We start from the raw sequence: 16,161 nt of genomic DNA, 5'->3' as shown, positions 1-16,161 counted from the left end.
GACTGCAGTATCATTGTTGCACTGGATAATTTATAGTCAGTCTTTCTCACTCGGGTGTTGTAGTCCAATTTGCTGACACCATAGTCTTGGATTCTTGGCTCAACACTGAATAATAATGATTCAAACACTATTCTCATTTCAATTTAAGTTTTTTGTTTAGTGTTGGTGTCACATGAACACCAACTTTCACTGAAAACTGAATATCAGCAATAGCTTTCATCACTGAACAATAAACACTAGACATGAAGCTTTCAACACTGAACTTAAAATTCACATGACGGTGGACCAGGTATATTGCTCTCTCTCTCTCTCTCTCTCTTGCAAAATAATAAAACAGCAATATTGAGGAACTTATTAATATGAACAGGGCTAATGCCATTTATTGCCAGTTATGCCATTTCTTCAGGTTTATTTGAAGCCTGCTTTCTGTCACAATGATTGAAAGCATCTCCCTTCCCTGGTTTACTGTCGATTAGTTTCATCCATTTATCCAAATCATGGGTTATCAATGTAGTAGTCTTGTCATCAAGACATTGTTTTGCTAGAATTTATCAAAGATTATTTTGATCCATCAAAAAATAAAATAATTATTAGAAGCATGCAGTATATGAATAAGATAAACAATGCAAAATTTGGAAAACTGTAGAAAAAATAGTCAACAGTGTTAGTGCCCCCCCCCCATAAAAAAAAGAGCACCACCTCTACCCTCATTATCAATGAAAATGTCGGGTATAGTATCTATTAAGTTCAGTTTTGTTTTATCATAAGCTTGTATTTTTCCTATAAAACATGCTGTCTTGCCTTGCATATTTTTTTATATTCTGAGAGAAACTGTGATTAAGCAAGAAATATAATACTCAAAGACATCTAGAATGTAGTCTCAATAGTGTCTTCTTTCATTGCAGAAAGAAAGCTCTCATTATTTTTAGAATCCTGAATGATTTGCAAGTGTAGCCCTTTTGTCTGGATGTCTATTTATTGGATTTAAAGATGGATATAAACTCATAAATTGGTATGAGCTTGAAGCACCAGTTCCATATAGGTCTCTGTCTGTTATAGGCAGCTAATGCTAATATTACCTTAAAGGGGGAGTTCACCCTGATGTCAAGTTGGTTTTGATGAAAGCAGAAACAAAATTGAGATGACTTGATTGCCTCTTTGTGCAATGAATATAAATGTACATTGTACTGTAAATTATTGGGAAAGTGAAAACACTCATTATTAATCTCTTCCAAGAGACATGTTCCTGGATCATAATTTTATCTCTTTAGGAATTGCATTAGCTGAAGGAAATAATTGCTTTGAAACGTGCAAGTGGAGATTGTTTAATCAGTGATGAAATTAGAGTGAGAGAGATAGTGTTATACCTGCATGGTGAAAAGTGAACAAGAACACTGATGGCATGAATTTGCTAACAAGCAATAGTGCAGTGACATCGCTGCACAGATAGATGATAAGATGAACTTTTTTTTCATCACTGTCTCTTTTTGTTGATATTTCTTGTTGGTGTAATCACTTGAAATCATTCTTTGCTGTGCAGTAGCACTATATTCATGTATTTCTTTTCTTTTCTTGCAGGCTGATGAGGATCTTGATGAGTTGAAGTCACTAATGGAATGCCCACAGGGTGCTAAGGTAATCATTGTAACCTCTAATTAGTTCTTCAAGGGACACATGTTTAGGGTATAAAGAAAAGATAGATGTAGATAGTCAAATCTGAATGTACATAGTTCTCCATAATCGGGATATGTTAAAGTGAAAAATGACAATGATTGTGATTATAGGAATCAATCATTTAGTATGCTCAGATTCTCACTATTTTAAAATACATCCCATAGATATTACAATTTAAGACATTTAGATAAATGTCTTTATAAGCTACATGTATTAAACACTTGTAAGTCAACACAATTTTTAGTACTGTATTAAAAAATATTAGTATGATATTTTTACAAGGAATTGAAATTATCAGCACAGATTTTTACTATTAGAATATGCTTCCTGTTGATATTTTTTTATTACGATATTTGAGATGAAATCAAATTTTAATTTTTTCTTTTCAAATCTGAAAGAGTTATTTTAGTCTTTAAAGGAGAATGAAACCCTTGAAACCAGCCGAATCCATATCAAAGAGAAAAATCAAAGAAAGATATTGTTGAAAGTTTGAGGAAGATTGAATGAATAATAAAAAAGTTATGAGCATTTGAATATTGAGATCACTAATGCCATGTAGATCCTCCAATTGGCAATGCGACCATGATCTGTGATGTCACACACGTACAACTCCCTCATTACTTTAGTACTTATTTCACTTATATTCTCACTTTTATAGAGTCTATCACAAGGTGAGGTGTTCTCTTTATGAGAGGACAAGTACAGAGGTTTCACAACATTATATAATTGATGAATCATTTGTCATATGATTAGAATGAGCAAAAAGAGATGTTTTGGGGTATATTTTCAGTATCCAAAAGGGGAGAGTTGTTCATCTGTGACATCATAGATCTTGGTCGCATTGCCAATATGAGGATCTCCATAGCATTAGGGATCTCGACATTCAAATGCTCATAACTCTTCTATTGCTAGTCCTATTTTACTCAAACTTTTGTTGATCTTATTCTTTGATTTTTCTGCTTTCACAAAAGCTAACTTGCTCCAAGAGTTTCATTCTCCTTTAAAGAAAAGAAAATTGCAGTAATTCATGCAAATCAGTATACATGTATCAACTCAAAGAACTGCAAGTGCTACTTTATTGCATTTAAATTATCTTCACGTATAATAATCATGGGCACCTGACCATGATGATGTCATCATTATCCTCAGCATGACTGTGTCATACATATTTAATTGCACAATTTTGGTTAAGCATGATAAACAGTGTAAACTCATGTGTAGTATGAGTCTAGATTATTTTGCTTTAGATGGTTGGTTGGTGTAATTTTAAATGAAATAAATTCAACCTGATGGAAGATTGTCACATTGATGCCTTCTGGGGCCCAGAGCACAAAGCTTAATAATCATTATAGAAAAATAATTTATGATTGATTGCATTGACTGCATTGACTACAATGTACAATCAATCGTAAAAATCAACCTTTATGTTATGGGACCCACGTTACTTCAGCTCCAACAAGATCTTTGCCCTGCTCTCCGAGTTTGTTATTTATCATGGATAAAGATTATATCTCTGTTTCTCTTCTATTGAATGTGTACATGTACATGTACATGTATAGTATATTTTGTAACCTTCAAAATAATATTCCTTTGATGGGAGTCTACTACCTGAGTTTTCCAGATCTCTCTGAATGTAATCCATTCATTCTTTTTAAGGTAAGACATGCATTAATATCATTTTTCCCCACTTGCAGAAGATGAGGTTCCTGATCTTAGAGCAGAAGTTCCTGGAACTTCTTGAGGATGGGTCCATCATCGAAGCATTAGACTGCCTCCGGAAGGAACTCACTCCACTCAAATATAATACAGATCGGGTCCATGTACTTAGCGGGTGAGTTCAAGAACGCTGCTAGTCATAAACTTATGGGATGTTAAAAATGGTAAAATAGTAAATGGGAGTGATTGTGTACCTGATTGCTAAGAAAGCATGAATGCTTGTAAGCAAGCAACCAGAGGATTCAACGTCTTAAGGTCCTCTCCGAGGGACCTGGTAATGACGATTAATGCCTTACCAAAGGGCACTAGCGCACCAAGTTGGAATCAAATCCGGGTCACCTGAATCTAAAACTCCCGCTCTACCGACTGAGCTATCGCACCTCCTCTATTGCAAATTAATTGTAGACCATCATAAACTCAGTTTTTATTAATTACAAATTTGCAATTGAATGTTTGTCTGATAGGTACAACAGAAAGTATACATTTGAGTGTAGTTAAAGTTAATCGATTGGTGCTAAATCAGATTCACAATCATTTTAATTTCCATCAGGTAAAGTTTTTAGATTATCATCCTTCCTTTTTAAATAGGCATGACCAGAGCTGCCAACCTTGTGCAAGCAAAAAAAGGAATCATTATGGCCAAAAAAAGGAATTTCCAACAAAAAAAAGGAATGTGTTAAAACGAACCTTAAAACGACATGCGACAAACATCCAATGCAAAAAGTATGTATGCAGTGAACAATTTAAAAAAAGTTAATCTCTAGGCCTAGTCTGGGCTAAGTAACGGAGTGTCACACCTTGTGTTAATATGCCCATTTAATATTTGTTTCCCCCATGTAAAGTAAAATTCAGAACACAGTGCGCTTAGAAACGCCCGTATTAAGCGCCCTATAAATGTTTTGTATTATTATTATTATTTATTACAAATTGGACCCTTATTTTAATTAAGTCAGTAGCAGGGCTTGAATTAAGAATTGAGAGGGGCAAGGCCATTTTCAAATGGGCACTTTCAGCTTGGGGCAACCGGCAAAGTGGCCTTGGATGCCCCAAAATTTCAAGGGGTATCAAGGCCATTCTAAAGGACATGAAGGCCACTTTTATTCTAGTCAAATGGGCACCTAGGCAAATTTTTCTAAAAATGACAAGTAGGCCTTTCATTTTGTAGTGCAACCTACTCCGGCACTTATCAAAGTGAAGATCTGTCGAGAAAAAATTCTTTCAGGGGCACCAAAATCAGTTCTGGTGAACATTTTTAGGGCCCCATTTTTCTGGGGCTTCCTTTCCACTTCTAAAATAATTAATTGTTTTATGTTGAGTTTCCTGACAAAACTACCAAATTGTAGACTAAGAGAAAAAAAAAAAAAAAAAGTTGACATCAATTCAGACTTCTCTTCCCAAGTAACATTGTTTTTGCCAAACAGTACCCTTTAAAATTAAAGTGTCGTAAAATGGAAGTGTACATGTAACATTCCACAAATATAGAAAAATTATTCATAAATCAATCTAATCTAAAATTCAAATAGATCTATAGATAAGAAGTTGAAATCATTCCACAAAAGTCCCATCGTAAATCACTTCACGATGTGCACAGCTCAGCCTCAATCACACTGCACGCACACTCAATCATCCCCAGCAGTGACGGCACTATAGAGCAGACATCTAGGCCGCCAGAACCGGGGAAGAAATCTTCCCATTCCTGCTAAACTGAATGCTAAAGTGCCGACTTTTTTAATGAATTCCAAAGGCAGTAGGACATCTCTCTAGTATAAATCATGTGAAACTATCAATAAATGTTAAAATCACCCAGAATTATTACTTCAAGGGACAATGAAGAGCTTTCCAGGTCTTTTCAAAGCCGAATTCATCGTGTTTGATACGATTACGAGTTGATGAAAATTAACCAGACAGTACCGTTATCCGAAGGGAATTGATATTAATCAATTCAAGAAAATAGCCTCAAAATTTCATTTCTTTATCACAACAATTAATTTTAAAGTATATGAAAAATATCTTTTGATGATTCAATCTTTAATATATATGATGAGTATTTTTGTAAAATTTTGCAAATGGAATAATAATTTCCCTCAAACCTCCAAATCCCCCTCCATTACAAATGGACTCTTCTCTTACTACATTTGGGAATTACCCTACCCAATTCATCGTACTCCTCGCTCTGCGCTGCAAGAACAAACGTTGGCTCGATCACCTGAAGAGTGTTGGCCCGTGCGTAAAGACAACGTATTAGCAGTAACGTTAGATCTAAATTCTGAAATCTGATTTTCGGATCGTTTTTTTGTACATAAAACATCACTTTATAGGAAAGAAATTACATGCAAATTTAAGATAAAATATATAAAATTCAGAAATATCGTACCTTAGACCGCAGTTACTGTTATTTCCTTTCAAATGATGATCAAAACATAATCATCCTCGATCCTTTCGTTTGTCATCGTAAGTTGCCATCTTGGATGACGTCATCATCCTTACAGACGTATTTACCAGTCGCTATACATCGCGATTCGTACCATGCATGCCGCTCGCATATTCAACTAACGTATATGTACGTGCACGCTATCAAATTATTAAAGTGCGTTGGAAAACCGGCCGGCGGGCGACTACGCACGCGCAAATACCAGGCTCATCTCGGGCTCAACCACTGAACTAGAAATACGTATTTCTAGTTCAGTGGGCTCAACACGCACTCCACATACATACAATTATGTACACACATTATCAAAATTGTCAAAAAACGTAATTTGAAAAGAAAAACCATAATGCCGTAATTTGAATGAAAAAACGTAATGATTACGGCAAAAACGTAATGGTTGGCAGCTCTGGGCATCTGTTTGTAGGAAAATTCAATGTTGTTCCAAATTTGAGTAGTGTCCACGGAAATGCCCTCCCCATGGGCTAAAACAGAAATAGTTGTGATATCTCACATTCTCCATTGGCACTAGAAAGGGTCACTGGTCATGGATAACTTACAAACCATTTTGAGCATGTTACATTTTTTTCCAATGCAGCCTTTTGTGGGTGATTATAATTAATGACCATATTACTGTTTTTGATTCTGTGCTCTTGTTTTAACAGGATCTATAATTTGGTTAATAGTGGTGTTCATTTTAACTGATAGGAGAGTCTTCCATCAGTCTTTGCATGACTGGAGTATGGAAATCCAATCATTTTGGACCACATTGGCTAAATATACATTACATTGATTCCAGATGGCACATTAGAATGTTTTGTTTATTACAGAAAAAAATGTTATGTTTTGTATTATAGGTTCTTAATGTGCTCCAATAAAGATGAGCTGAGAGAGAAAGCTAGCTGGGCTGGTAAAGGACCAGAATCCAGAGGTAAACTTATGGAGCAGCTTCAATGTGAGTATATACACTAAAGAATATATTATTTCAGTGGTCAGCAGAGGAAGAAGTATCAAATTTTGTGAGGCAACTTTAGCCACCCCCCCCCCCCCAGTTGACTATTATTTCAGTGGAGGGAGAGGGAGAAACAATTTTCTGTTTAATAGTTCAAGGTAATCTGGCAACCCTGTGTTCAGGGATTCTTACTAAACCAAATATTAACCTTGATTTTGACTACCACGGCTACTACTAATACTTCTATGACCTAATGGAAGTGGGTATCTTGATGGATGGCACAAATATCTTAGATCTACTTTAAATCTTCAGTTTGTAAATATTGTTATTTTCCCAGAAATGCTTTGGCAGCTAGTTTTAAGCTACTGTATGGTAATACTTGTTGAGTGCTAGAAGTGTCATATCTGATGTATCTGAACATAAGAGTACAAGAACCCACTGTTATTACTATTTTCATTATTGTTTTTGACCAGCTTTCTTGCCGGCATCAGTGATGCTACCTCCCCGTCGCCTCTATACTTTACTTGGTCAAGCCGTCGACCTCCAGAAGACAAGGTGTCCTTTCCACAACACCAGGCTAGGGGAAGAATCCCTCCAGAATATGTCCTTACTGTTTGATCATGTGTGTAATAGGTAAGTCAATTACATGACTAGGCTAGACAGCTTATTATATTTAGGTATCCAATATAGTTGTGTAAAGTGTTTAATAGCTAGATATTTTGTGAGAGTGCATACTACGATTAATTGGAAGCGGTGTTTTATCCGTGGCTTTTCATGTGACTGTTCAAATTTTTCATGATACTAGTTTTCAGAGTTGCTTGATCTATATTGGTGTGGAAGAGCTATTGATTATGATACATGTATATTAGATGAACCCTTCTTTGCTAGTTGAGACAGTGACCTTCAAGGTAAAGTTTTAGAAGAAAAACAAACCCATTTTATAAAATTGAATTTCAAATATTGCATATTTAGTGGTAATATCAATATTTGGCATGTCCTGCTACTCTAGCATCAACCTAGCTGCATGCACAGTATATGATACAGGTAGCCATTATATTTGCATTCTTATATTTAATGTGATTACCAGCATGTTTTATTTGTATATGGTGGTCCCCTTCCACAAGTGGAATACCGTTCTCATAGGGGGCCTTTATAACATTGTGTACAGTCAAGTTGCAATAAGATATAAAAACACAATGATTGTCTTCCATATGTGTATTTCTATTTTTCTTCTTGTAGGAATCAGTTTCCCTCCAAGACTCATCAGGTATTACATGATCACTGTGATGAGGTCTGGTACTGTAAGTTCTCACCGGACGGCACCAAACTAGCTACAGGGTCTAAGGATATGACAGTCATTGTATGGGATGTTATCAAGGTATTCATCAAATTATTTATGTGCTACCATGCATGCACCAGTGTCTTGAGAGTCCAATGTGATCCTCTTTGTTTCCATAGGGATGGTGTGTAAAGTCCCTGTATGAAAAATTATGACATTGATGGATTTCCATAGTTGAGCTCATTCTGATCAATCCCTTTCTTTGTAAGGCGGGACACTGAAGACTGCCATAAATATAAATTTGAATGCTTATAAATGGATTATCTTTCGATGACCTTCATGCATGTTTTCTTCAGACATATTAAAATTAGAAATAATCAAGATGATTGAAAATTATCTTTCTATTAAGCCATATTTGGAAGAATATTTCTGGCTAGATGATGTTTATGAAAGGATGATATTGATGAAAAGTGTCAGATTAATTATATTTGGGTCTGAAGTCAATTGCATTCGTTCCATTCTGAAAAGCATTTATTCAGTCAAGAAGTAAGCCATTCAACTATCATCACACCTTATTATGCAATGAAACATAATTTAATGTAGACATTCTGTTTCAGATATTTTTTGAAGGTTTGCATGGTGATGCAGTAGAGGAGGTTTATGGTTCTGATATTTTTTTTCTTCAGGAAACGTTAGAAATCAAGAGGAAAAAGACATTTGAGGGGCATGCGTTTGGTGTGTCTTTCTTAGCTTGGAGTCCAGATAGTCGATACCTCATTGTTTGTGGACCTGAAGATTCATCAGAACTATGGGTCTGGAATGCAGAGGTAAGTATCATTTTATTTTCATCAAAGTTGTTGGCATTGTTAAAAGGGGATGACAGGAAACATTGTCATCATCCTCATACATGTAGTTACTGTCATTATTATCACCTTTATCGTCTTCGTCATCATGTACATGCATCTTCTTTGTTATTGTTAAGAGCATTAGCTGATATTATCAATTGATGGATGAGGAGACATTACTGACAAAAAGTCATGAAAAGGCATTTGACTAACTTATCTCTTTAGCCAGAATTGTTTTACAATATTCCATTCATCACCCTATTTGTATGAACTTGTACTATCTGTTTATTTTCTCTGTATCTTTCTCTTTAGATACTCTTTCCCTATTGCAGTTGAATTTCTCCCTTAATGTTCTAGAGTACTAGAAAATATGGAAGAAGTCTGCCCATACTGTGGCCATTGCTATTTTTTCATAGATGTTGATAGGATAGGCTTGGTTCTAATACTCAATGGTCAATGAAAGAAAAATAATAGTTTGATTGATTTGTGCCCCTTTATAATCACAAGGATTTATTTTTGTTTGTGAAACATTTGTACTTTTTGTTTGCTACTCCCCACATAATAAGCTAGATATAATAAAAAACCTATAGAAATTTAAGTATATTCCATGGACCGGACTTGAATGATGACCCATGCAGGGACAGGGAACATAAGAATGTTGCAAAGAGTACACAAGTGCAATGCACTTTCATATTAGAATACAGCTTTTGACTAATCAGTTACGCATTTCTGTTTACAATAGACAGGGGAAGTAAAAACAAAGATGAGTCAGTCACCAGAAGACTGCCTGACAAGTGCCTCATGGAACTCTGACTGTAGGAGGTTTGTGACAGGAGGGACGAGAGGGCAGTTCTACCAGTGTGTAAGTTTGAACAGTATGAATCTGATCAGACATTGGCGAGTCAGTTGTTCAGGTTCTCACATTCCCCAATAATCCTTTGTCTGAAACTCTGAACGGTTCATTGTTAAGCTGAAGAACTGTCTTGTATAATACTCAAACATTTCAAATATAATATAACCAAGTTTACCTTTAGCTTGTTAGTTTAGCTATTGCTCTTCATTGCCTTTCATTAACTCTTTGTTTTCTCTGATTATGTAGTACTCATTGGGCTCTTGAGAGAGCTGGCCATTTAATTACATAAACCGCATTATTCCAGTACCGGTATTTTCTGTTTTATTTCTACCTTTCTAGATATCTGATAGTTTGAATGAAATGCCTCCATTTGAGAGTTTACTCTGTTATAAGAAAAGGGCACATTGGTTCTCCTGTATTTTTAAGCTAGTGAAAATAATCAGTGCTGTCTGATTTTAATCTGGTATACAAATAACTCAAACAGTAATCTTTGTAGACAAATTGTCTTTATGGATAGGGTTCCTTAACTTCCTTTAGAATGTCCCCCGATTACAAGCCATGCTCAAGGAAAGCAAAGTTTAGGTCTTTATACAAAGGTGGTCTTTATATACTGGAGGTCTACAATTCTTATTTGATATTACTGCAGGATTTGGATGGCAATGTTCTAGACACCTGGGAAGGTGTAAGGGTACAGTGTTTATGTATGAAGAAGGATGGTAAGACGGTGCTAGCAGCAGACACACATCATCGCATCAGGGCGTATAACTTTGATGATCTCACAGACCAACATGTGTAAGTTCCCCTTTGAAGACTCACCAATGAATTCAAATTAGTTTAATAGCATTCAATAAAAGTTGATGTGATGTGAAGTTTAAAAGTTATACACTAGTCATCTGACCTTAGTAAAAGCGAGACTGACATCTGGAAACTTAATAAAAAGATGCTATTGTTGTTGTTGCTGCATACCATACAAAGGGGTCCTACTGAGATTATGTTCTTACTGATTTGGCACAAATATAAGATGAATTACCTTGGCACTTTCTAGACATGTAACTAGATCCTATAACAACTGTCTCTGATTTGTGACCCCTGACACCTCCAGGATGCTACATTTGGCAGACTGATCAAGGTTTAAACTTTTCCAATGGCAGTAGCAAAGTTTCAGAGTTCTGAAAAAAAAGAGTGATAATGAAAATAGTTTTGTGATTTTTTTTTGTATTAATAATGTACAGCATTTAACCTTCCTTTTTTTCCTTCCTAGTCTTCAAGAAGATCACTCTATCATGTCCTTCACTATCAGTTCTAACGAGCGACAGGCCCTGCTCAGTGTGGCTTACCAGGGAGTTCATTTATGGGACATCAAGGACAAGCTGCTCATTCGCAAGTTTCAGGGTGTCACCCATGGCTTCTACACAATACACTCGTGCTTCGGGGGCGTGGATGAGAAGTTTGTAGCAAGTGGTAGTGAAGGTTGGTCTTCTGTGTTTACATAGTTGTTGTGTAGAGTAGGAGGGTGTTTGTATTTCAGGTTTAGTCAAGAGGTGAAAGGGGGGTGACCAATGAGTGAAAGTTGTTTGAGAGTAGGAAGGTCAAAGTGGAGGTAGGGGTAGAGCAATTTCATTTGTGTGAGGTAAATCTAGGCCCCCTCCCTTGACAACCATGAACTAAACAGGATTTAAAACCTGGAGTACTATTACTACTACTACGGTAGACTGGTTGAAATTTTATACATGTTAATGAAAATTTACGTGAAATTGTGATATGTTTTTGCTATGGTATTGTTCTTTTTATCTCGATGAATTTTTATATTCATTTATTGTTTATATCATTCACATGTAGAGGACAAATATCTATGTTTAAATAGAAAGTAAATATCTTGAATCTTGATTCTTCTCTTTTTCAGATAATAATGTATATGTATGGCACACTAAGAAGGAGTTACCAATAGCAGTATTGCAGGGCCACACCAGGACAGTGAACTGTGTTGCCTGGAATCCTATTCTTCCTAACATGCTTGTCTCCGTCTCAGATGACACCACCATTAGGGTCTGGGGTCCTGATGAGTCATCAGGTAAAGCTTCGTTCACATATAATAATAATAATAATAATAATAATAGGCATTTGTATAGCGCCATCTATCTAGAAACAATCTATTCCGAGGCGCATTGTTATTATTATTACCCTGACGTTATCTCGAGCTGCCTTTCAGTGCTCGTGCATTCAAGGAATTAATCCTGCCGGGTACCCATTCATCTCACCTGGGCTGAGTGCAGCACAGTGTGGATAAATTTCTTGCTGAAGGAAAACACGTTATGGCTAGGATTGGAACCCATGACCCTCAGTTTGAAAGGCGAGAGTCAGAACCACTAGACCAAGATGCGCCCACATATGGTCCAGAGATGCCAACTCTTCCATTTTGCAGCAATTTAGAATAGTTTACTAATGAAAATACTGCAGATTTCATGAAAAGAAGTCATTTTCCCAAAATTCAAAATGTCTTATGCAGGAAAGCTGAAAATATTCTTTTACCACCCAAAATACCCTTTTTTTCTTAAAATATTGCAATGAAATATTTCATGAGGTTAGTATCCCTGATGATGCAGTAAACCTCATTAACATTAGTTCAGTGTGTTCAGATATGGCAAACCACTTTAATGTATTTTTTTTGGGTGTTCAGATATGATTATCAGTATGATAATACTCAATGTTCATATCGTGCACATTTTAATCAAGTCTCTGCATAAAACTGTTTACCCATGGAATAAGTTGCAGGAATAGTACTCCATTACCTTTCATTCTGAAGCACTAACTTGTAATATTGTTGTTTGGCCTTTCTGTTGCAGATACCGATGGCAGCACAGAAGTTTGACAGGAACCTGAAACTGAAATGAACTATAAGACTATTACATCCATAATGGACATTCTCTTGGCTGGACTACTTGAGATTACCAAGTAGAAAAAACTACCTGATTCCAATGCATTGAGATTGTACTGGAGGGCAATATTTTAGCAGAATGGAAAAATCTTCATGTTGGACACTTTTGAGGATCTGGGGGAAGGTAATATGAGAGCGCTGAGGCAGCAGATTTGTGGATAAGCAGTTTGAACATGTCCAGGATTGCTTGGAATAGATGTGTTGATTCTGGCATTGTGATGATACTGTTGGAACATTCTCATTCTGGAAGAGCTTGTAACCTCATTCACTGTGGCAGGACGAAAACAAATTTGGAAAATCTCAGTTTCCTTGGCGGTAGTGTACTTCAGGTTTGAAGTGTTACAGGAGAGTGCACACACCAGGAATTCATTTACTTATTCCTCTGTAACCTTATGCAGCACCATGTCCTGTTTCTGTCCCTCGGTCTCGTAAATTGGCCATTCTTTTTTTTTGTTTTACAATTTTCTTTTATTATTTCTTGTTCTCTGACATTTTATCACTGTGTTAATTTCCTTTCTCTTTGTACATTTTTAAGGTTTAGTTAGGATTCCTGATTGTGCCATTTTCAACTCTCTCATTTTGTTTTTCACTCTCCTTTTTCCTCTCTCTCCAACACTCTTACATTCTTTTTCCTAATCCCCTTTTGTCCTTCTCTTTTATTTTCTTTGGCTCTCTTTGTCTGTCTATGTTGCTATATGTCTTCTCTCTTTCTTCCTGACTATGTTGTGTTTAGATGTTGCATCTGTAACAGATTGTGGATTAAAAAAGCAAAAAGTATATGATGAGCGGACATGTATCTGTGTCACCATGTAGGCATAAACAGTAATTGCTATGGAGTTTTCCTCTTTCCAACAGAGACAGGATACAACTATTGGGAGAGTCATTGGTTAAAGAAAAATAAGAAGTAACCATTGCATTTATGCTGATGCCTCTAAGACCATAAGTGTCAAGATTTTGACTCGTTATATGGTGGAAACTAAATAGAGCTGAAGATAAAGAACAAATGGTTTAGTGGTTAAACGCTATGATGTGCCATGGAAGAGTGCTACATAGTTTTGAACTGAAAATTGCATTGGAAGTGGATAATTGAATGGATGTACAGAAAGAATTTAGGAGTGCAATCAAGATGTATGTATGATATCTAAAGTTTAAAGATAGTGATGTGAACAGGTGAGGAGATTGGAACACAAATGTATTGGGAGATTATACTGGATTAAGTCACTGGTGTGAATAGGTTAAAGCAGGTATTGTCCAGGTTTGGACAAGTGTGAACATTAACGCAGCAACCATATTATTTCCATATCATTGCTTTAGCTTCGTAATTGGACCTGTGAGATTAATCATCAGCGGGTAAAACATTGTGAAAAAATAAATATGAAGAAAAAAGCGAATCAATTTGAAATGGTGTGATCTGGTCCAAAATGTTATGATGGGAGTAAAGAGAACCCTAGCATTGATCTATGGTCTTACTCTTGTATCAAATGAATCAATGTGTTAGTCAGAATTGTGGTAACCAAACTTGTGGATAGAGTGAACTTCTTTGTTGGGACATATAAAGAGTCATTGGGAGCCAATAAAATATGGGGGCATTCACTTGCATGACTTGGTTCGAGCAAGTTGCATTTAAATTTTTGATATGGTAAATCTTGATTTGAACTTGTTTGGATTCGACAAATAGAAGCAAGCGACATATTAATCAAAATATTTTTTTTAATGAATTTACATGTTATTTTGTTACAAATTAATTACTTTCTTCAATGCAAAATTTCATGTAGAGACGTTTGGTTTATCATCATGCTATAAATGCATTGACATCTATGAAACTGGCAGCCATATTTTATATTCTGGAGGGGGGGTTAAAGGAAATTCACACATTTGTTACTTGCTTCCTTTTGTCAAATTATTTGTAGGACCCCTTGAACTTGCACATTCCTACTGAAAGATAAGTGAAAGTTAACGTGTTCACAGCAACACATAAAACCTATAAATTATAAAAGGAAATATTAATATCTAAGAAATTAGTATACATTGACCGGTTTGAAGTGGTTGTGACGAGAGTAAACTAAAACCCATAAAATCTTCTGAAATGAAACTACTTATTTTCTTTAACAAAACAATGACTTAAAATATTGACAAGTAGATGTAATGTTATTGTAGTTTTTAGGAGAATAAATATCTGAATCTATTGTAGTTTACTCAATTGGTATTACACACAAGTGGTGATACATTTTTACATAAGGATCGTGAGGGCATTTTTCTGGTTAAGTAGAAAGTAGATTCTATATTAGAATAGGGTTTAGTGGCATATGCATTTTTAATATTTTATTTTTTAGATTTACAGTATTTGCATAGAAATATCACATTGGTACATGAGTATACTTTTTATGGAGTGCTACTTTTCATTTCCACTTGAGAGAACATTCTTATTCTACTTTCTGATGCTGCTGGCAAGCAATCAATGTAGGGGCTGTCACACTTAAATGATTGAGCAGCATTTGTAGACATACGTATGGCAAGCCGTTTGAAAATATTAACCTATTTCTTGATATCAAATTAACCCTAAAATGACTAGGCCCCCCTCAACGCTTTGCACTACATTTCTGGAACGCAAAAAGAAAGCTGCGCAAAATCTTATGACTTTTTCCTTTGAAGTCTCGCGCAACTTTTGAGACCAAATTCGCAACGTATGGGTACAGCATCGCGATGCCATGTGACTTTTTACGAGGCAATGTTGTGCCGAAAATGGCTCATTTTTATACTCTTGTGTACAAAGTTTATGGGAGATGAAATTTGAAAAAGGGTGATTATGTTTTATTCTAATTGGTCTGCTTAATTAATTTAGGGTTTAATTTAGTTGTTAAATGGGCTGTAATTATTTCCATTGAAAAAAAACAATGAAAAATAAAAGATGAAAAAACAGAGAAATACATAAATTAAAAAAACAAAGAAATTCACAAGGAAAAATTTGGCTCTTGCAATTATTCTTTGTGGAAACCTTTAAATATGATTACAAAGATGACGTCTGGAGAAAAAAGAAAATTTGAAATGAAGTTGGGTGTTCAATATGCAAATAAAGTTTTTCAAAAATAAATTTGAATATTTTATATATAATAAATAATTTTTTTTTTATACTGGCTTGCTGTTTATGCGGTAAAGAATGTGTGTGCCAAATTTGCGAACAGTGGCCGAGATCAGAAGGGGGAGCCATCATAGCCTCCCCCCCCCAGTCCCCAATACATCTCAAATAGCCCAGTCCTTCTATGGTTAAATGATAATATGGCTTGCCATACGTATGTCAGCACACTCTAGTTAGATCGTCCAGGTTGGTCGGCCCATTTAGATTTCTTATTAATATGTCTAGAATATCAAGCATGTCATGTTAACAGTTTTATGCAGCAATGGTCAAAGTGTGTCCCCATTGCTGATAGACATTTCTTTGATTTAAAAGAGCTTTTTAAAAAATAAAACAAAAATCATGTGTT

The 16,161-nt window shown here is 35.6% G+C and overlaps 1 protein-coding gene across 1 annotated transcript; it reads left to right on the top strand.

Annotated features, from left to right (window-relative positions):
• The first annotated feature begins 1,582 nt into the window (after positions 1–1,582).
• LOC129265455 (WD repeat-containing protein 26-like) lies at positions 1,583–15,806 on the top strand. The gene is made up of 11 exons (XM_054903448.2): positions 1,583–1,635; positions 3,369–3,505; positions 6,673–6,770; positions 7,241–7,400; positions 8,007–8,145; positions 8,733–8,873; positions 9,634–9,753; positions 10,391–10,536; positions 11,006–11,214; positions 11,648–11,815; positions 12,588–15,806. Exons 1-11 carry the CDS (start codon positions 1,612–1,614, stop codon positions 12,611–12,613), a joined length of 1,368 nt encoding a protein of 455 aa, XP_054759423.2. The 5' UTR covers positions 1,583–1,611; the 3' UTR covers positions 12,614–15,806.
• Positions 15,807–16,161: the final 355 nt, after the last annotated feature.

The sequence above is a fragment of the Lytechinus pictus genome, chromosome 7 (assembly GCF_037042905.1).
Source record: "Lytechinus pictus isolate F3 Inbred chromosome 7, Lp3.0, whole genome shotgun sequence".
NCBI classification, from domain to species: Eukaryota; Metazoa; Echinodermata; class Echinoidea; order Temnopleuroida; family Toxopneustidae; genus Lytechinus; species Lytechinus pictus.
The sequence above is the reverse complement of the archived record's forward strand: the minus strand, read 5'-3'. Positions and strand labels throughout refer to the sequence as shown.